The 22124-nt window shown below is 34.6% G+C and overlaps 1 protein-coding gene across 2 annotated transcripts; it reads right to left on the bottom strand.

The window, feature by feature from the left end:
• Positions 1 to 5369: 5369 nt before the first annotated feature.
• On the bottom strand, positions 5370 to 19405 carry LOC128244207 (putative DMBT1-like protein). Of its 2 annotated transcripts, none has more exons than XM_052962234.1 (4): positions 19325 to 19405; positions 18621 to 18924; positions 7253 to 7422; positions 5370 to 6647 (listed from the first exon to the last, which is right to left on the bottom strand). In XM_052962234.1, exons 2-4 carry the CDS (start codon positions 18912 to 18914, stop codon positions 6479 to 6481), a joined length of 633 nt encoding a protein of 210 aa, XP_052818194.1. In that variant the 5' UTR covers positions 18915 to 18924; positions 19325 to 19405; the 3' UTR covers positions 5370 to 6478. The 2 variants fall into 2 exon arrangements, with proteins under 2 accessions (XP_052818194.1, XP_052818186.1); XM_052962226.1 differs by having other exon boundaries at positions 18621 to 19123; positions 19325 to 19400.
• Between the last annotated feature and the right edge of the window lie 2719 nt (positions 19406 to 22124).

The raw sequence follows: 22124 nt of genomic DNA, 5'->3' as shown, positions 1-22124 counted from the left end.
TGCTGCCGCATCCTACGTTCAAAACTAACCTTCAGTTAACATTGGCATTAGAACTTACTCCCTTAATACATACCTTCTTTTTGTCAAAATGCACGCATACCTCCATCAAAAGAAAGACGTATGCCTCAATTCATTTCAACTGTAGCCCTGTTGTTTTCGTGATGTGCATCTAGCGGGCATGTTTATCAATATACATAATTATTTCACATTTATTGTGGTTGTTGTGGTTACAATGACGAAGATAGTAAAACGTTAACCATACACTAATTCTTACAACAGAAGCACACATGATAGTAGGTTATCACTCATTAAGATGGATATGTGGTTAATAACTTTAATCACTTCAAAAAGAGTAGGTATTTCTTTCTTTTCTTTTGCAGAAATATCTAAATATTCATTTAGTTTTGCTTTTTTGAAATGTCTTAATTAACATTTCATAACATAATCCATTAAAACTGTCTTAAATTCGTGATTTATCTTGCATTGGGTATTGTGACCAATTCTTTCACTCTAATTGAAAATGAGTCATTCGCAACAGGATGTCAATTTTATACGTTAATGCATATAATTCAACTTAAAAGGATATCGTAAGAACTCATTGACGTAAATGGGATATCATATTTATGCGCGATGGTATATATGCAACTATGTTCTAGCATACCCCGCAAACACTTCCGGTATTGTAAACAGTGCTGGAAAAATCGACCGCCGTGGAAGATGTTAATTTGTTTAATATATGTATAATATATTTATACTGTATATTTAATGCAATTTGACTTATTGGATACCAAAATCAAATAATACAGATTTGAAAAAATGCATCATTTCAAAATAATTTGAACTTTCCGAAAGCGCGACGGTTTTAGAGGGCGTCAGCAAACAAGGATACACGTGCTGTTCAGTGCAATGTATTAGCCCAGTGCTTCAATGTCAAATTGGTACCAAATTAAAAGTTATAGGTATGCAGAAACAATATAAATAATATGTTGCCGATACGAATGAAAAGATCCGAACTCGAGCACGCAGCATGGAAAAGCATCATAAACCTTTTTTCTAATGTGCTTACGGGTGCTGCTGCAGTTAAATTATATTTTTGAAAATAAGTCCTGCTGTCATTTCAAACAACACAGTTTCAAACTTCAAGCTCTATACAGTCCCAAACTCATACCAAGTTTCGTGACGATTGGATAGTAAATTTGACATTTCTAGTATTTCCAAAATATTGGATCAAAGAATGGCCTCTTAAGTGCCAATAATTTGACCATAGGATGTAGTTGTTGGTCTTTGGTGCCTCAGGCCCAAGATTTTACCGAGATCATCATTCTTGCCCAATTTCAATATGCAGCCTTAAGAGTGTCAAATGAATTTCAATGGCTTGCAATTGGCCTAGTGACCGGGTTTTCGACAGTTAGTGACCCAATGGTGACATTTTAAAACGGGTTATTATTTGTCACAGGTTTTAGAATAGTCGTCGTCGTCATCATCATCATCATCATCATCATCATCATCATCATCATCATCATCATCATCATCATCATCATTCATCATCATCATCATCATCATCATCATCATCATCATCCATCCATCATCATCATCATCATCATCATCATCATCATCATCATCATCATCATCATCATCATCATCATCATCATCATCATCATCAGGCTTTTGAAAAGGAGTTGAAGCTGCAGGAATATCCTTATAAACGGTGCTATTTACTGGTTTAATATTTATAACAACGAAAACGATTAGGACGATGTTGATATTGTTGCTGTAGCCAACCACGATTAAAAACTAATATTATGAAAAATCAATTTTACAATTTAACTTTAATTAACTAGTCATACTTTGGTACACACGTTTTTCCCAAATGGTTGGAAAATAGCTCAAATGACAAGTAAAGTGTTACCCACTCCCCCAATGCGTAACACAAAACCTTTCATTTTTAACCCGAATCCTGCGTAAACAAATATTTTGAAAACAATTTTGAGAATCACGTACAAAAAATGCTTAATTGGGGCTCATGTGTACCGCATAATAATAACACTTTTAAGCCCCGAAAACTCCGAAATAAGGTCACTATCCAATGCGTAAATGGACGGCTTTCCTTTAAATGTTTTTCAACTTATATTTAATGAATGCTAAATTCTGCTAAACACTTGTGTACAAAACAGATAATAAATAGAAGTTCAATGTCCACTGCACGCAATGGAGTGGAGAACGTGTTTATTGAATAGAACGAAGCGGAAAAGTAAAAAAGAGCATAACGAATTAAAAAATTTTTAAAGCCATTGATGCACTTGGTACACCATAGATGTATTATCCTCCCAGTACAGAAGATACAGTCACATTCGCTACAGGTGACATAATATGAAAGGAACTTTAAGTGCGGCATGTTTTCTGAACTGTTAAGGAATACTATTTTACTGTCTAGCCTGCTTTGCCATGACAAAGAATTGAATGATATGAATGTAGAAAGGCAATACAATTGCATTAGTTTAAGAACGAATAAATTAGTTCATTATTCGTCGATTATTTTGAAAAAAAAATCCCACAACAACATTGAAGCAATATACTATAAATGTTAAACAATCGAGACATTAACATTCTTTATTTGTCTTAACCCTATACAATGCTGAATTGTTTATGGTATAAGTGATGGTTGGATTTAAAGGCATCTACTGCATGAAACATGTATAAAGACTATACCGGCTTGCAATTTTCTATTATCAGGCTTTATGTAAGACCGTTATTGTCATCTTTGGGGAATGGTGCTATAGTAGCGTTCTGTATACATATTTAAAGCTGCACTCTCACAGATATACCATTTTTACAACTTTTTTTTTTATTTTTTGTCTTGGAAAGAGCAAATTTTAGCGTAAATATCTGCAAACCAGTGATATAAGATTGCTGACAAAAATCAGATCGTAGATTTTCCTATTTCCATTCCAAAATTTATGTTTTATGGCTTAAACCGTTACTAACGGTTTAAGAAAAATGCATAAAACATTCAATTTTTGAACTTAAATATAAAAATCTGCGATCTATTTTTTTTGTCAGCAGTCTTATATCACAGGTTTCCATGGATGTTCGCAAAAATTGGCTCGTTCCAAGACAAAAAAAAGTTGTCAAAACGTTCAATCTGTGAGGGTGCAGCTTTAAAGGTTTTTAATACAAGTTAAAACACAATTTTAACAAAAAAATACCAACGGACTTTACAAACGGTAGGGTCGGGGCCTATTTCGTAGGTTGGACCTGGTACTCCGAACTTAAAGTAATTTCTTTAGGCCTAGGTAGATTTAATAGAAATGTTTAAAACAAGGCTCGGCTTAAAACATTAATAGGTTAACAATACAAATGGTCACGTTCCTATTTAACTTGGCACATTAACGTAATGCACAGGTGTTCTCCCCCGTACATGTAACGTACCGTAACGTCTGTAATATTTACACAACATACAATAACCTAATAATATTTCGACACAATCTCCTACCCTGTTTAACCCATTTTTTCAAACGTTTATTATACAAAACATTCAACATGATAATTTGTCTGTGTCATAAAATCTGTAATGAACCTTAATAAGTAATAGTTTATATTAGCATCTACATAACCAGTTTATTGTACCATCAACATAACTGTTGTTTAAAACAGCTAACTTTGGTGTTTTTTTTTGTATATGGACATTAAAACAAACAAACAAGTCATTAATAAACGTCCTAAGATTAGAAGCCAAAAGAGCTGTCACATTAATCGACGAATGCCCCCTCAGTGCAATCCACGTATGTGGTATAAGGACGTTGGTCTTGCACACGACACATCACGTTTACGTACAGATCACATGTGCCAATCAATTTTAAAATCCCTCCTTATATAACACATTACGGCTCGGGCACGACCAATCATACTGTTTAAGCAAACGGGCGGACTCACGGACGAACTTATCAACGGACGGAAGGATTTTACGATTTAAATTTACTCTCCTTCGGAGACATTAAATCAATATGTTTTATTGTCTATTTCCATATTTAGGTAAATACAAAAATGCTCTGCATTCTTCAATGAAAAGATCTTTTGAATAAAAGCAATATATAGTGATTAATGCACTTAAGCATTCTGATATACCTTTGATAGGCGCACTTTTTAAAAAAGTGATTCGTTCCAGGTATGGGTTAGCCATGTTACAAACATGCACTAGCAACAGAGGCCAAATAAGGAAAGAAACGGTACTATTCAGTTGTTACTTTTAATGTGTTTCTATTTTGTATTTTATATCTAGAAACTGTTCAGTCGATCTAAATATAATATGCAGATGTTTATGAAAGTTTGATTCGAGCCTCCTGGCCTGTTTGATGCCAGCCCCTGCATGAAAATCACATTTGGTTTGTAAGAGTTCAGGCTACATTCGTGATTCTGGTGTAGGCTTCCTGCCCTAGTGGAATTCATTACACACCCCAGAGAATTAAGAACTTCATTTATTCAAGACGAATTTTGACGCAAGCCATCAAAGACGCGGCTAAATAAGTTTAGATGCGAATCTGAGCGAAAAGAAAACATGGATTTTATTGTTCTTATGATTGATCGAAATAAGCGACAGTTTATGAGAATATGCGGAAAATGCTGTATACATATAAGATCGCTGTCAGGTGCGTACTCGCCTAATGTTAGCCCTTTTCGGTAATCTTAGCATTGCGCTGTATAAAGCAGTTATATATTCTGGTCATTATAACAAAGGTCTAATACATGTGCATATAAGAATTGTATACACGGGTTGTAAGTATTATATATTACACTTAGCGCTATACATGTATCCTGTTATTCTAATCGTCAGAGTTACTCAAGTATGTGCGTAAATATGAAGCGATTTTCAAGCACAGTGCTTTAACATGACATAGGGAGATAACCACTACGTCCGACCGGCGACCAGTCACAAGGAAGAGAAGCAAACCATTTTGTTGATTTTCGCTATAGCCGCTTGTCTCTCATTTCGTTATAATGCTTTTCTTATCGGTGTTTAATCTAATTGCGGTTTCTCTACAACATTGTTTAAGAAAAGTTGAAATGTGTTCTCATTTGTAAGTGCTTACTTTTCCCACAATCTATAAGTAATCCATTAACACCTGTCCATTGGATAATGCAAACGTATATTCCCATAGACGTGGTCGCGTCTAATAAACAATTGTAGTCACTTCCCTTAATATCGCGTGCTTTACCTTTGAAGCAGCCATTAATGTATTAAAATACCTGTATGTTTAAGTACGGAATGTAAATAAACAATTCCTTTCAAATAGGGATTTATTCCCACCAAACCATTCAACGTTCACGATTTATTTTTATAAATCAAGACAAGTTTTGTGAGTTGACCTTTAGCAGCCTCATGGCATAAAATGGTGGCCTATGGCGATGCATTGTATTCATGAGGCATTGAAATAATATAGTTGTTGAATAGTCTTAATAATAAACAAAAACACCGTACTCATTAATATCGAGCAGACTATGTTTAACATCAAACAGAAATCAACGATAAACCACTACAATTGTCGGATATTTGTTTTATCAGATGCTTCGCGCTCTTCCGGGGTTGATGCGTCGCAGCCACAAAACCATTTATTTCTTGCAAGTACGTATACTATCTATCTTTAAATTTTAAGTGGTCTACATATACATAAGTAAACTACCCACTAACTTGGCACTGTTTTATATTTACCGATTCACCCGATTAGAATTAATAACGACTGACTACTAATTTACTGAAATAAATGTATAGACAAAAGTATATAGCCATCTCCTCGGACAAAAGATAAGGTTAACTAATGTATTGTACAAGTAAACAAGATAAAACTGTAAACTATTTTAAAAGCTGCATCACCACTTTAAAGCTGCACTCTCACAAATTGAACATTTTGACAACTTTTATATTTTTTGTCTTTGAACGAGCCAACTTTTGCGAAAATTCATGGAAAACAATTATATAAGACTCCTGACAAAAATAAGATCGCAGATGTTTATATTTAAGTTCAAAAATGAGAGTGTTAAAATATTTTTTCATTGTAATATTCGACCTTGTGACCAACTCTTTTACCCAATACCATCAACGTTTAGACAACATCTTTATTTTTTTTGTCTTGGAACGAGCCATTTTTTTTGCAAACCAGTTATATAAGCCAACTGACAAAAATAGATCGGTTATTTTTATATTTCAAAGTTCAAAAAATGATGTTTTATGCATTTTTCTCAAACAGATAGTAATGGCAGTCTTATATCATTGGTTTGCAGATACTTACGCAAAAATTTGCCCTTTCTAAGACAAAAAAATAAAAAAGTTTCAAAATGGTAAATCTGTGAGAATGCAGCTTTAACATGCGTCGAGTACATCAATAACAAAATAAAGTATGTTCAGAGCCAATGTTCGCTGACCGAAATGTAATAATTGATTATTATCTTCGAACTCTGTAATCAACATTTCGACAGGTCAGTTTTAGCTACACTCGACACCTGCATCTTCACTATGTTGGCAGTTCTGAATGCCGATCCCGGGGTGGGGACATTGAAAGATTGAGTCCTCGAATCCCCCACAGTCAACGTCATCAAGCAGGATACTGCCGTTTCCCTGGCCGAAAAAAGCTTCTAAGCGGACCACACCAGTGCTGTAACATAAGTGTTATTAACCATTACCTCTCAAGCGACAGGCTGATGTGTTTGGAAAATTTGTTGACGGAAATACATCCGAAAACACTAATGTTATAACTATTTTACTCTTTGGTATCGAAATTGCAGAAAAAATACAATTAATGTATATAAAAACCAGGTTTTAGTGGTGAGCGAACCAATACCTCTACAGTCTAAACAAATAAGAAAACTGTCACCAAAACCGCACGACTACATGGACTCATACATTTAAATAATAATTTAACCTTTAAGCCTTTTGTTGAATCGCGTAACTAATGCTATTCAAAATCGTGGACAAAATCAAAAGTCTTTTTTTCAGATTTTATACAAACATTTGTTGAAGGGTTCATGCATTCAGTATCATAGTTTTAACACTCCTAACGATTTGCCACGCGTTATTTCGTCGTACAAAAGTGTATTATACAAAACATGAGCGTGTCCCTTTAAAGAAAGGATATACACAAAATGATACAGTGGCAAAGGAATTGATTAATCAAAATAATCTTATTCGATTTATAAAGAACATTATTTGAAACTGTTTGAAAAGTATTGAATCAAAACGTAACAAATAGAGTTCACTGACTTATATCCGAGCATCTTGCAGACGACTGTTGCGTCAAGGTTGTCCCAAGAGTCGTCGCAAACTGTGCCCCATTCTCCGTCCACAAAAACCTCCACCCTACCAGACATTTTCCCGTCCGTGTTGCACAGTCGAACATTGTTAATGCCAGTCGTGCAGCTAGCCGGTACATACTGCAATATTAAATCATATGTTTGAAACAAAATATCTTATACAATTAAACAATGGGAAGGTCAGGGCGAGTAGCCCATAATGGAATCACAATCATTTTTAAAGAACACAAGGACAAATGCAAAGCAGTGAACACAACGAAAAACAACAAACATCACACAACTATATATTGACAAATCGTTATAAGTAAACTTCGTTAAAATTTTATTTTCATCATGGCATGTTATATGTGATATATATGTGATATCACAAAATAAAAATGAAACATTTATTAACTTTTTGATTAGCACGAAATAAACAGTTAACAACCATACTAAAACACCATCAATTTTTTTACAATACAGTAAACATAATATTATGATGTTTCAGACAACTTTGAATGGTATTGTATATTCCAGCCGTTCATTGTAGCAAATCGGAGTATGGAGAATGAGTTATATGAATTACAGTAAAATAGTGTTACAGAACAATGCCAACTTAATTAATTTGGACCTATCGTTACTTTTCATAAGTTCTTCTATTTTAACCGAGTTAGGATGTCGAATGGTATAAGGCACAATTAGTTTATTTTACCTATGGTTAATAAACGATGAACTTCAAGTAAGTAATGAAAACTAAGTAGTGTTCCGGGAGAGTACACATGTAAACGGGAGCCCAACCTTGCACCTCCCCGAGTGCTCAATTAAATATATCAGCTGCATCAGAATTAGCATCAACTTGAAGACAACAGAGTATAACAGTAAAATATCAACTGATAAGTAAAACTTCGAGTACTCAACGACCACAGAGATATCGCCCACCAATATATAAATCTAGCCAAACAGTACTGACTCCTCGTAGTTACAATTCGAGCATACAAAGACAGTCATACGCCAAAGTCAGTTTAAAACTAAACAATCATATAGTCTTATAACGATTGAATCAATGTTCAAAGAATGGGGGAAAAGTGACAAAACGAGTGGAAAAAGTATGTGGTAATGAAAAGACCAATGATTGTTTAAATTGTGAGATAACTCCCAACCAGGTATAGGGGGAGAAGGTGAAGTTAGAAAACAGCTTGAAAAGCAAAACAATTCCATTAAAAGGAACCCATACATCAGTGAATTTGTACAAAAGACCCATGATTACATTTTAATATCGCGATTTCAAAAATGATTTTTATGTGGTGTTTTCAATGTTGCTTAATATATCTTTAAAAAAGATTTTAAATGAAAAACCATTGTAGGATTTGATAGAAATTGCAATTTCTGATTTATGCGGTGATAAATATGTTGAAAACGTTTCATGAACAGTGTTATAGAAAATAAAGTGATACCAATGAATTTTCTCAGTGATATAAATAATTGATATATTTTTTTTAATTAAATGTATTGATTGCTTCAGTTTCATATGCATGAGCGATTTATAATTTTAGTCTTAATGAATTTAAAGAGTGATTAAATAATGGAAATAGATATTTCTGTTTCAAAAAACGTGTGAATGATAATTGAAATGCAAGAAAGGTAATAAGACACTCCCAGCAAGAATGTCAATACAATATTTGCATTGTCTCGTTGCAGTGTTGCAACTATGTCCTCAATAAACCAGGGCCCAATTTTCATTGATTTTACCAATTAATTCCATCCAATGCATGAAAACTACGGACTAGAATTTATATTGTTCACTGACAGTACTAGTAATTGTAACTTTTTAGCGGCCCCTGACATACTTGGTGACCCCAATCATGTTGGTATCATTTTAAAACTTATAATGTGCTGACAGAAAATGTAAAGAAAAGAAATATTATTTTTTTAGACAGCATTAGTACTCACACAACAGTCTTTTGATTTGTAAACTTGCAAAATATGTTCTTTCGCGGCCGTTTTAAGGTGAATACAGAGTGATCTAGAAACAACGATAAGCGTCTGAATATTGCCGTGTCTGTCGTGATTTAAAATATTAGTTATCAGAACTACCCTTTCAAATGATACCGAATGTACATGGATTAAACATACACCAATATCACGGAAATACTCAAGTCAAATCTCAGTCTCAACTCTTTTTATCAAATTACAGCATCATATGATTCAAAATTGTAAATGTTTTGTGTTAAATCGTATTCTCTCATTTATTATGTTAATACAAATATTTGGTCAATATTTTATAGAAAAAATGAGAGCAAAAATTGTACTTGAGTCAAATTTATTGTTTTTGAGTTTGACTCAAGTTCATTTTGTTCTTTAGTTTTTTTTAGAATATTGAGCAATCATGTTAATCAACATAATGCATGTGAGAATGTGCTTTTAAAAATAGTAAAACATAAGTAATTTATAATGATATCATACTGTAATGTGAAAACATGTGTTGAGATTGAGATTTGACTAACGTGTTTTCGTGATATTGGGGCCTGGACTTATAGTTACCGTGTGAGCAAACAATCTCTATTTTGACCTGTGTATTGTTCTATATTAGAATAAATTAATTACTTGTTACAATACGCCTCTTAGACACTTCTTATTGAACTTCTGATTTACAGCAAAACAAGTCGACTAAATGAGAACTTAGTCACTTTCACCTGGTTTTGAAAGGTCCAGCATTCAAAACAAGAAGTATAAACAGATGAAATAAACAGCAGATAAACAATAAAAATCGGCAAATTATTTCCACAACAGTGTACAAGTTACTGAGGAGGTGTCGATTAATCTTGAGATGGTCAGACGTATTTTCTCGCGGTCATGAAAATAAACAAAATTTCGAGTTTGTAGTCGAGCTAAGGACTTAAAAATGGTGATTTTTAATCTGTGAAGTTACTTGAAGTGTATATGTTTGAAAATTGTGAATTTGAGGACTTACAAATGGATGATTTTGGACATTTGGTGTTTTCTATGTAAGTACTATCAAATTGTATACTGCAGAACTTTAAAAGGGACACATACGTATTGTTAATTTTATAAATGAATACATATGGAGCACTGTACGTCTACGCCCACGCCTGTTGGCTCAGGGCCGGTCGCCAAACGTAACCTTTCACTTTCTCCATCGGAAATGGACCTGCCAACAGACAATAAAAAGTCAAGGCCTCATGAGTCTTTTGACATTTCGAGCATTCCAGAACACTCCACTGACACTACTGCTGACGTCAGTCCTTCCATAAAGCTTTCTCAGCATGACATTACTGTCATATCAGATCATCTAAAGGCTCTTTTTCTTGTTGAAATTCAGAGTTCTATTACAACTGCAGTCGAATCTGCGGTTGATTCCCTTATTCCAAAGGTAGTAAGCAAAATCAATCAAAATCTTATCAAGGAGCTTGATACCATAAAGTCGGAAAATAACTTTCTGAAAGTACGGGTATCAGAACTCGAGTCAAGAGTCGACCACTCCGAGCAATATAGCAGGAGAAACAGCCTTCGTATATCAGGCATAAAGGAGGCCGCTGGGGAAGTCACCGACGATATAGTCATATCTATGGTGTCGGACTTGGGAGGCTCAATCTCCTTGGATGAGATCGACAGGTCGCATAGGGTCGGAAAACGATATGTACCTGGGTCATCACAGGGGACTGATCGGTCTGCTCGTACGATTAGACCACGTGACATTATAGTAAAATTCACGTCTTACCGCTCGCGCCAGAAACTGTTTAATATTCGAGCCAATGCAAAGGGGAAGGAACTATATAACAAGGTCTTTATTAATGAGGATCTATCTAGAGCGCGAAGCAACGTGTTCTTTAAAGCTAGGCTCCTCGCACGCAAAGGTCAAATTCAAAGTGCATGGACGTCTGACGGCACTATTTTGCTTCGTGACAACGACATGAACGTCCACAGAGTCACGAAAGCGAACGACCTTCTTAAGTTTGAGAATTCGACAGTGCTTCGCCCAATACCCCAACAACAGTCGTATGCGTCTGTTCTTTCGGCGGGCTCCCAGTGACTAACCATCTCTAGTGTTACGTTTTATTTTATCTGAAGTATATTAGATACATTGCATTAAATTTACCATGTACTTTTATATCGATAAACACTAATAACGGTACTTACTGTTCAACAGTAAGGCTTTCATAGGTCATGAACTAGCACAGGTGCGTAAATCGAGGATTTATTTATTTAAACCACTTGGTCAGTAAAAGCACCTAAGTACATGAAATCGTGCTAAACTACTTAACGGTAACATGACCCGTTATAATATTGAAACAGTATTTGTACTGAACAAACTAACATGATCATTGTAGTATCTTTACAATTTAGCATGCTTTTACTTAAATATCTTCAATCCATAGTTTATAGTTTTGAATACCCCATCATCTGTTGTATTATTATTAATGATGTGCATTTAACCTACATCATATATATTCCGACTTCTTGCTTCAATTTTGTTTTGGAAACAGTATACTTACAAATTGATTTAACACACATGTAGTATATAAAATTAATTCCGTATATATTTAAATGTTTGCTTTTCTGGTTTATATCGATTCTTACCAAAACATGTGTACTATAACTTTAAAATATATGCCTTTAACTTCCTGCATAATTTGAGCTCACTGTATGATTTAATTTATTGAAACAGTATTGTAACGTACCAAATTAATTGTATCATTGTTAACCTTTGATCAAGTTAGTATATAACATATACTAATATTATTTGGATGCACATCATTGCTTCTAATCTGTTGGTTGGTGTGTGTCTATACAAGGTCAATGGTTGACTGAGTCGCATCTAACAATTTATTGTTGTGGGCGCATATGTATAGTTACAACACTTAATCATTACTTTGTCGTAGCTATTAAGTGTTTAGAGCCTATTTAATACATATATATATATATATATATATATATATATATATATATATATGTATATATATATATATATATATATATATATATATATATATATATATATATATATATATATATGTATATATATATATGTATATATATATGTATATGTGTATATGTATATGTATATGTATATATATATATATATATATACATATGTAACTACTTTGTACTATAACTAATTATGAACCGATCACTCACTGCATATACAGTCCATTTGTTTTTGTTACAAATTATTGAAACTTTTAATTTAGCATATAGGTATATGTAATTCTTTGTACATACTATTGTTGTTTACATCAACATCTGTTAACACTTCAGTTTTTCAGAAATTTGTTATTAATCATCATTTTTAAGGACCAAGGTTTTATTACGCTCTTAGGTTCTTCCACATGACACATCACTTTTTTTTGTTTATTCTTACTTGTCACATTTCTAGATCTCCATCATTCTGTAAACTTTTCTTTTCTTCACACTTTGGTCTTCATACTCCTTGCCTTATGATAGTATATGGGTACTCGCCAGTAACATTTAATGTCGTCAACCGGATATCGGCGGTGACTTTGTTTCTGTTTCTTATCCATTCTGTTTCATGAACGCACTGTGTAATAATTGGTCGTCGGTAGCCGGTTTGACAAAGTTATACGTCGGGGGATATTGGAAAATCAGTATAGTTTTAATATTTTCCATCCCAATCCTATTCAACGTCTTAGCCCTGTTTTCTCTAAAGGCATACCACGTTTCATACTCAACGCCAACCACTGGAAAAAAGATCCAGCCTAATGTAATAAAACTCCGTTGTAACGGGTTATGGTTTGTAGCCGTCTACTCAGTTTTCTCTGCCATTGTATTTGAATTATGGATTGTCCAGCTCATATTGTTATCTGGTGATGTTCACCGTAATCCTGGTCCCGATTCATTTTCATCATGTTCAACAGAATCCAGTTCAGATTTATCAAAACTCCTCTTGTCACAACATCACGTCTCATTTATCCATTACAATGTACAAAGCCTGCAAAACAAGGTTGATATACTTTTCTCTGAACTGAATGGATTTGATATTATAGCTTTTTCTGAAACATGGCTTAATGAATCAATCTCTTGCGAAGATATATCTTTCATTGGTTATCACACGGTCGAGAGACGTGATAGACCAGGCGACAGTCATGGTGGTGTTTGTGTATTTATCAAGGATAGTATACACTTCACTCGCCGCCTAGACTTAGAAATCAATTGCCTGGAAAGCATATGGGTCGAAATTACTTTGAAAAGCCGTAAGCGTTTACTATTTGGGACATTTTACAGACCACCAAACTCATCTAGCGCGTATTGTGATTCTATAGAGGACTCTGTGGGACTTGCCATTGATACAGGAATCAGTGATGTCATAATAACTGGTGATTTTAATTACAACTCAAGCAACTCAAGTTCTTCCAGGCGTATTCAAACCTTATGTTCTGTCTATGGACTTTCGCAAGTTATAACCGAGCCGACCCACTTTACTGAAAATACCTCATCCACACTAGATCTGATCTTCGCTTCAAACACTAATAGCTTAATATCTTCGGGTGTTGGGGATCCTTTTCTCCCATCCAATATTCGGTACCATTGTCCTATATTTGGAATACTTAAATTCGCTAAGTGTAAGACAACCTCGTTTCCGAGGCAAGTATGGTTTTACGACAGGGGTAACTACGAGGAGCTACGAGCTCGTCTCGACAATACTGAATGGGACTCTCTTTCTGATCCAAATATTAATACATACACTGACAATGTAACTAACGCAATTTTGAATCACGCCAAAAGATGTATCCCAACTAAAACAGTCGTTATTCGACCAGACGACGTTCCCTGGATGACTTTGCATTTAAAAAATCTCATTCGCAAGCGTAAACGGTACTATAAAAATGCTAAGAGTAAAAACTCAACACTACTTTGGGATAAGTTTCGAAGTTTTCGAAACGAAACCACTCTGACCATTCGGAGTGCAAAGGAAACTTACTATTCTAATCTTTCAGAAAAGATTTGTTCTGGGTCTGTCCAATCTAAAGGCTGGTGGACGATTTTAAAATCTTTTCTTAATCCTCAATCTAAGCCATGTATCAATGCAATTCAAGATCCCACTAACGGAGAACTGTGTCTAGATGACGCTGATAAAGCTGAACTGATCAATACACATTTTAGAAACCAATCTTTATTAGACGATAGTGGTCATGTCATTCCGCCGGTAAACAATCGCTACGGTAATAATAATCTTGATAATATAACTTTGCTACCAAGTGATATCACCGACATTTTAACCTCCCTCCCCATAAACAAAGCCTCAGGTCCTGATGGAATAAGCAACCGAATACTAAAAGAATGCTCGCACTGTTTAGCTCGCCCGCTGTGTGCCCTTTTTAATACATCTCTTTCTACCGGTCAGTTTCCCAAGCAGTGGAAAGATGCCAATGTATGTGCAGTTTTCAAAAAGGGAGATCCGACACTTCCTGTAAACTATCGTCCTATTTCCCTACTTAATACAATGGAAAAAGTGTTCGAGCGGGCAGTATATAAACATTTTTTTAACCATCTTCGTGATATAAACTTTCTAACCTCGTTTCAGTCAGGCTTTCGGCCAGGTGACTCCACTGTTAATCAACTTACTTTCCTTTACAACACTTTTTGCAAGGCATTAGATGATGGCCTTGAAGTTCGAACAGTATTTTTTGATATTAGCAAGGCGTTTGATAAAGTTTGGCACAAGGGTTTGCTTGTGAAGCTTCAAGAAACAGGTGTCCATGGCAACTTACTATCGTGGTTCCGTGACTATCTCAGTAATCGTAGGCAACGCGTAGTTCTCCCTGGCTCCAGGTCTAGTTGGGCCCAACTTGAGGCCGGTGTTCCGCAAGGTTCCATTCTAGGTCCCCTTTTATTTCTTATATTCATAAATGACATTGTTGTTAATATTGGTAGTAATATTAGGTTATTCGCAGACGATACCAGTCTATACATTCTGGTTGATGAGCCCCTGAGGGCCACTGAAATAATCCAGAGGGATATTCATAGCATAAGTACTTGGGCTGATAAATGGTTAGTAACCTTTAACCCTGCAAAAACTATGTCAATTTTGTTTTCCCGAAAACGACAACCTCGTTTCTACCCCGAGTTAACTATGTATGGTCAACAAATTTCAGAAACTAACTCGCACAAACATCTTGGTTTGGTCCTCTCCAGTGACTGTACATGGCACGAGCACTTTGAGTACATTAGAAGTAAGGCCCTCAAACGCATATGCATCATGCGAAAGCTAAAATTCCGTTTGGACAGAAAATGTCTAGAATTTATCTATTTTTCATACATTCGCCCAATTCTTGAATATGCTGATACAGTGTGGGATAATTGTACAGACTACGAAAAAAATGAACTTCAAAAGATTCAAAATGAGGCCGGTAGAATCGTCTGTGGGGCTACAAAGCTAGTATCTATTTCCGTTCTTCACAAGGAACTGAGCTGGCCTACTCTTTCAGAAAGACGACTCAATCACAAACTATGTCTCTTCTATAAAATGGACAACGGCCTTGTACCTGAGTATTTATCATCCCTTACACCCCAAACTGTTGGTTCTCATAATTATCCACTACGCAATGCATCTAATACAAGAACGGTTATGTCACGTACTAGTTCTTACTTTTCCTCTTTCCTTCCTTCTTCTGTACGTGCATGGAATGAACTTTCTCGGGATGTGCGGGACAGCCCTTCTATTGCTTCTTTCAAGAGATCTATTTCAAATCAATCTTCAGTCTGCCCTCCATACTATTACAACGGTAGCCGTCGCTTGCAGGTACTCCACGCTCGACTGCGTACTAGTTGTAGTGCCCTTAACTATCACCTCTTTTGCAAAAACATAATAATTTCTGCTCTATGCGAATGTGGTGAAGTTGAAAGTAGCACTCACTTCTTCCTGCATTGTCCCTTGTATACGGATATTCGACAAACCTTAATTCGTGATATGTCTAGAATCACACGTGTTGACATTGATATCATTCTCAACGGTGATCCTACCCTTAACAACGAGAGCAACTCAAAAATCTTCAGTTTTGTTCATAGCTTCTTACAAAACTCGAAACGCTTCTGATTATGCTATATTCCCAGACTTGACCCTTTCTACCAAACGGTACAGGTACCCAACTATCATCAATCTAACTATCATCAAACTTACATATACTCTCGCTCTGTCTACTTTTTTTCATCCATCCATCTTTTTTTTGTTACCCAAATCATCATTTTTATACACTATTTCAAACGCTTTCTTTCGTTCTCTTAAGATAATATTCTGCATGTTTTCATTAACAACATATATACATGTAATTAAAATTGTCTAACCTTCTCATTACTCTGCATAACGTGTAACTTAATTCTCACGGAGAGAAACTTTATAAGCTATGCTTTCGTTTCAATCCGATTCAATATATTAATGCAAATACTTAAATTATATTTAACGTGTATTATATGTATATAGAGATATGTTGAATAAAATATGTTTAAACCAAGTTACTGATTGCTAAGAAAGTATTGTGTAGTTTTCCACCATTTAAGTTTAAAACAAATTACTGGTTATTATATTGTATATCAGATTGAAGAAAGCATAACAAATTAACTACCCTTCTGAAAACAGTTAAATGATTGTTGAACTATCGATTGCTATTGGCAACATGAAGTTATGTTAAGGACGGAAATTAGACATATACAAAATATTTTTATTTATTTCCTCTTGAACTTTTGACTTTGCTAAAACATTCTAATTAACTAGATCACTTCAGGAAGAAATCGAATAAAACTAGAAGCATGAAAATATGGCAATGAAAAGTTACAAGGCGTGTGCTTTGTGGATATGTTAAACACAAAATAAGCTCTTTAACGATGTTATACAGACAATAGAGCGAGCGCACTTCAGCTTATTCGGTGTTTGTTGGTGGATTCGTCTTAATACGTAGAATTTTTAAACAGGAACATTTAATCGTTGAATGTCATTGGGCCGCACAAAAAGCAAACACCAAGAATGTTTTATATATTCTACCTTTTACATGTAACACTAGTTTAACAAGAAAGCATTGGTTGAAAAATAGACGTAAAATTAATCAACGGATCATTTGAAAAATCCTCAGTTGTCATTTTCCCACACAAAAAAACAAACTAAAAGAACATGTTCATGTAGATCGAGTCATACGGGTTTGCAACGCGTATCTGTGCATCTAGTTTTTTTGCAGATCGCTGTGAAATCAGGGCATGCTTAATTCATTTACACTTGAGAACAAGGTAAACTCATGGTACTTTGAGTTAACTTTATGCACCAGAATTTAAAAATGATAACGTTTGCGAATTGTTTCGTGTTAACCCCTTAATGTTCGCGATGATAATCTAGCTAAGCCTTTAATGGAAGATAAATATCAGAAAACTTAAAACAAGATTGAAAGTTCCGAAAACTGCCACCTATTACATTTCAATGTTTATTAACAGGGTATCTAGTTATTATTTGCGAATTCCAATCAATAAGTTACTTAATAACTGGTTAACTAGATAAGATTCGTGTGACCACTGAACTGTAAATGCATTCCTGGTGTTTAGCAGTAACTGTTTATCAAGTTTTTGTGGTTTGCGAATTCCACCCTTCTAGTTATCTCGATAAAATCATACAACAGTTATACGCCACCATTGAAAAGGCTTAGCAGGGCTCATCATTTTTCCCTGTTAAAATATCACGTGACTTCTTTATACAAAAATCGAAAGGGGCACCTACCAAGCCATAAGCATGTTGTTTTCCGAAATTATCTCCCCTCATTTTTATGAGCAAATTCTACATATATTACTGAAAAAACAGTGATAAGAGTTTGTTGAAACTAAACAAATATAGATGACAAAATAAAATGTAAATGCGAAACTGTGCACAACTGAAGATAGAGATATTGGCGCTTTGTATAGAATTGTCTCCCTTTATTCATTAAATCATAAATTGAAATAAAAATGGAGAAGGAAGAATATTTAAAAAATGACATGCACAATTACAAAAATGTTTTCTCTAGTTTTAACTGCAAAAGGATTCCGAGTAATTCTCCATTTTTATGGACGAGTTTACAATGTTGCTCTAGGAAATCAACATCTCTAGATATGATACTGATTCATTCCTTACTGCTAATTACTTGTTTTAATAAATTATTAACTTAACTAGATTGTGAAGGTGTTAACAACTATTGTGTCCGTTTCACGAGCAGAAACACAATCTGTACACTGTTTTAACAGAAGAGGTGAACGTTACCCTGGTGGGTATAGAAGTATAGAACACACGACCTTTACCACCATACCAAAATCTCTTTACCTTTTCTTTTTAAATGCAAAATAGTTACCTTCTCAACATATTTGATGTTAAAGGAGCACACTTCAACCACCTTGGATACATCTGTGTTTAGAGAACAATTCTTTGTCTGGTTGTCGTAAGTGAATGAGAGGCAGTCCTTAGACCCGCACTGCACCGCGCAAACCAACACGCTGTCTATCTTGTCAGCAGTGTGGAACACGGAGCCATAGTTTACACTGTCCATGCACATGTCGTACATGATGAAATTGTTACCCCTCACTGCTGTAGCACTCGCTTTGTAGTTAATAACTATCAAAATAACCATCCCGATTCGAATTGCCATGTTCTTACAACTATTTAGCATAGAGATGTTTACAAGGCCCCAATTTCTCCAAAGTGTCATTTTGCAAAACAAACTTAAGTATTTTATTTAATAACGCCAAATAACTTAACTTATCCTCATTAAACAAAATGAAAGTTTGTTAATCATTATTACTATAGAGACAATTTGTTCAAAATCTCTCTAGAATGTTAATATTACACTATGAATACCTAACAGAAATCGTGTTATAAAAGTCTGAAAGGCGCACAATATGTGTTGATGCAAATTTTGTTTTTGATTTTAATACATTTGGATGTTTAACTCATTTGACTGCGTAGCCACAAATACGCGTTACTGTTTTGGTCATAAAAAGTGAAATAAGTTTAACAATAGAATGCATTAAAATAAGAAATAAATTATTTGCCATCAACCTATCCTGTGCGCCTTTAGGATTTCTAGAAGTTAAGGCCTGGTTTCAAGCAGCAAGATAAATGAATTCAAAAAGCATCCAGCTTATACTCCAATCTGAATGAAAATGGAGAAACAGTTACGATCATATGCATATTTTAAGGATCATTGTGTAAAATCGTGTCAATATTTGAACGGTTGATCACCAGTAATTGTTTTATTAATTATTAATTCAAAAATGTATTGGCATTAGACAAATCAGTCTATTTCTGATATTAAGCTTTATCATATAAAATGATACGAAAAGGACGCTTATTCAGCTATGACAAATTATTGTTTGCTGAAACTTGAAGCATTGTCATCAAAACGGAAATCAATCAGAAATAATCTCTTAATTAAAAACTAAATATTTTTTTAGATAAGTGAGTTAGTACAAAGAAGAGTTTGAATCACTATGAAAATCGCAATAGCATCTACTAGCTACTAGCTAGTTATAGTTCGGCCTAATATATGACGATTTCAAGGACCGAATTGTGTACATGTATGTGAAAAAAATGTAGTTTTTAACTTTTAGAAACTGGCATATCTGTAGAATAAAAAAGAACACCCAATTGATATTAGTTATAAATGCTTGCATAAACAAAAAAAGCTCAATTCTATCAATTGCATAAGAAGGCTAACATAAAAACAAGCCTTCGCAATGGGACAAAATAATTTTAAATTCTCATCTTTGATATCACTTTGTATACCCTTCACAATCAAATGGAATATATTGTCAGAGAAGTCTTCACGCGCTCACATGTTTAAAACTGTCTCAGGTAGTTCGGCTGTCTATATATATTGTGTAAGAGTTCAATCTTAGCAGTCTGTAGAACATAGAGCTACATCCCGTGGTTGCCCGCTCTATTATTTTCTATAAATCGTCAAAAATGGACTTTTATTTATTTTGTGTTTGATCGTGCATTTGTCAAAAACAATCTTCAAAAATAAAAATAATGAACTGAATTTACATAACATTTTGAAAAATTCTCTATCGTCATTGACCCACAAAAATGGAAATACCAAGTTAATACTACCTTTTCGACTTATATTAGTTAAACAATATAGCCTTGCGGTTAAAATAGACTGAAATATACTCTATGAAACTAGTTTTGGTACATTCGATAGAATCGATCTACTTACAATTAATGAAAGAAAAAAATGAAAATCCTTGAATGTCATTCTCCAACACCAAAAGCATACACCAAATGAATATTCACATGTGTAAAATGCGGGAAGATGCGAGCTGAAAAAAGAAAACAAAAAAGTACAAAAAATGTACTGAGAATACCTAAAGCATACTAGTTCACACTCCTACCTAAAATTCATTGTAACAAGGTCAAAGGCCACAGTCCTTCATAATTTGGTACCGCAAATCAAAATCCGTTAGGCATGGAATGTAAAATAATAAATGCGCCGGGGATACAAAATGGAACGTATGGTGTTACGCGGTTTTAACAAATTTCAAATTGATAGATAGTTTATGCAGGTAGGTATCAACGTTTGACAAATCAAGAACTCAAGCTCCAGAGAGAACAGTGGGATAACAGGCAGTTGGATTTCAGGCTGTTGATCAAATTTGTTCAAGGTATTATGCCACCAACCATTATAAAAAAAAAAAAAACTTTTGTTAAAAATGTATAGCAGATGCTTGATTAAAAAATAGTTTTTAGTGAAAATGTAATCAAACTTAAACCAATCAAGGGTCGTTTTTTAGATCTTAGTGCGAATTAGTGCTGTCTCGGGCTATATTTACGAAAATCTCAAGTCTGCGAAAAGACTAAGACTTCTTAAAGTATTTCTAAGAAAAAATCACATTTATGTTTCAAAACCATAATATGTTAATGATAGTAAAACATTATTATAGTAACATGACGTAGCAAAATTAACCATCAATGCAATGCATTTTTTACTGTTAGGTCTCAAGGCCGACTTTAGCTTACCCCTGACTTTTGATTGAAGTCCGATCAAGATCTTTGTGATTCGTTGCGGGAAATTCGAAAAGGTGTAAAACATTTATTCAATCACGATAAGAATCAGATATTGTTCAGGAAGCGTCCACATTCAGCCGCCTCCAGCCGAATTCGTTCCGATTATCCGTTCTCAATCCGATTCTACGATTTGTATCTTCACCCGAATGCGACCCGACAGAGATCTAGACAGTAAACCGACGCTGATGGAAGATTTGTACGCAATCTGGACTTATTTTGCAAGAAATGTCAGTGAAATATTTCTTCAGATCATGCATGTTCCACAAGACCCCGTCAAGACACCGTTCAGACAACACAGAACATTGTTATGACTTTGAACCGATACAGCATAATCAGTCAATACATAGCAACGATTGTTATCCGACTATAAACAATCGGCTGAGTTTCCCGAATGCTACGGGACGCACATAGCTTTCAGGAGTGTTTGGCCGATTTCTCCATACCATTCCGGATCCATAGTGCTCTGCTACGTATACTACTGCGTTCAGACAATGATAGGATATTCCAGATCATTGAGGAGAATAATACGACTTTTTCTCTTTTTGTGTCGTAGCTCAGTCTGATATACCCTTCAACGATGTACCTAAGTATAGAATATTTGATCAGAAATGCTCCAGGGGAAGAATTCAATAAACATCTAAGTGAATATTTTCATCTTAGTGAACTTCTTGACAACGCTTTTTTTAAATATCCATTTATTTTCATCAGAATTATTCTTATGCATATATTGTTAAGACCATTTTCTTGCTTATTTTCATATTTTTGGTGTATAAACATTGTCCATTTTCTTAAA

Source organism: Mya arenaria, chromosome 2 (genome assembly GCF_026914265.1).
Source record: "Mya arenaria isolate MELC-2E11 chromosome 2, ASM2691426v1".
NCBI lineage: Eukaryota > Metazoa > Mollusca > Bivalvia > Myida > Myidae > Mya > Mya arenaria.
Note: the sequence above shows the minus strand (reverse complement) of the source record. Positions and strands in the feature narration are given on the sequence as shown.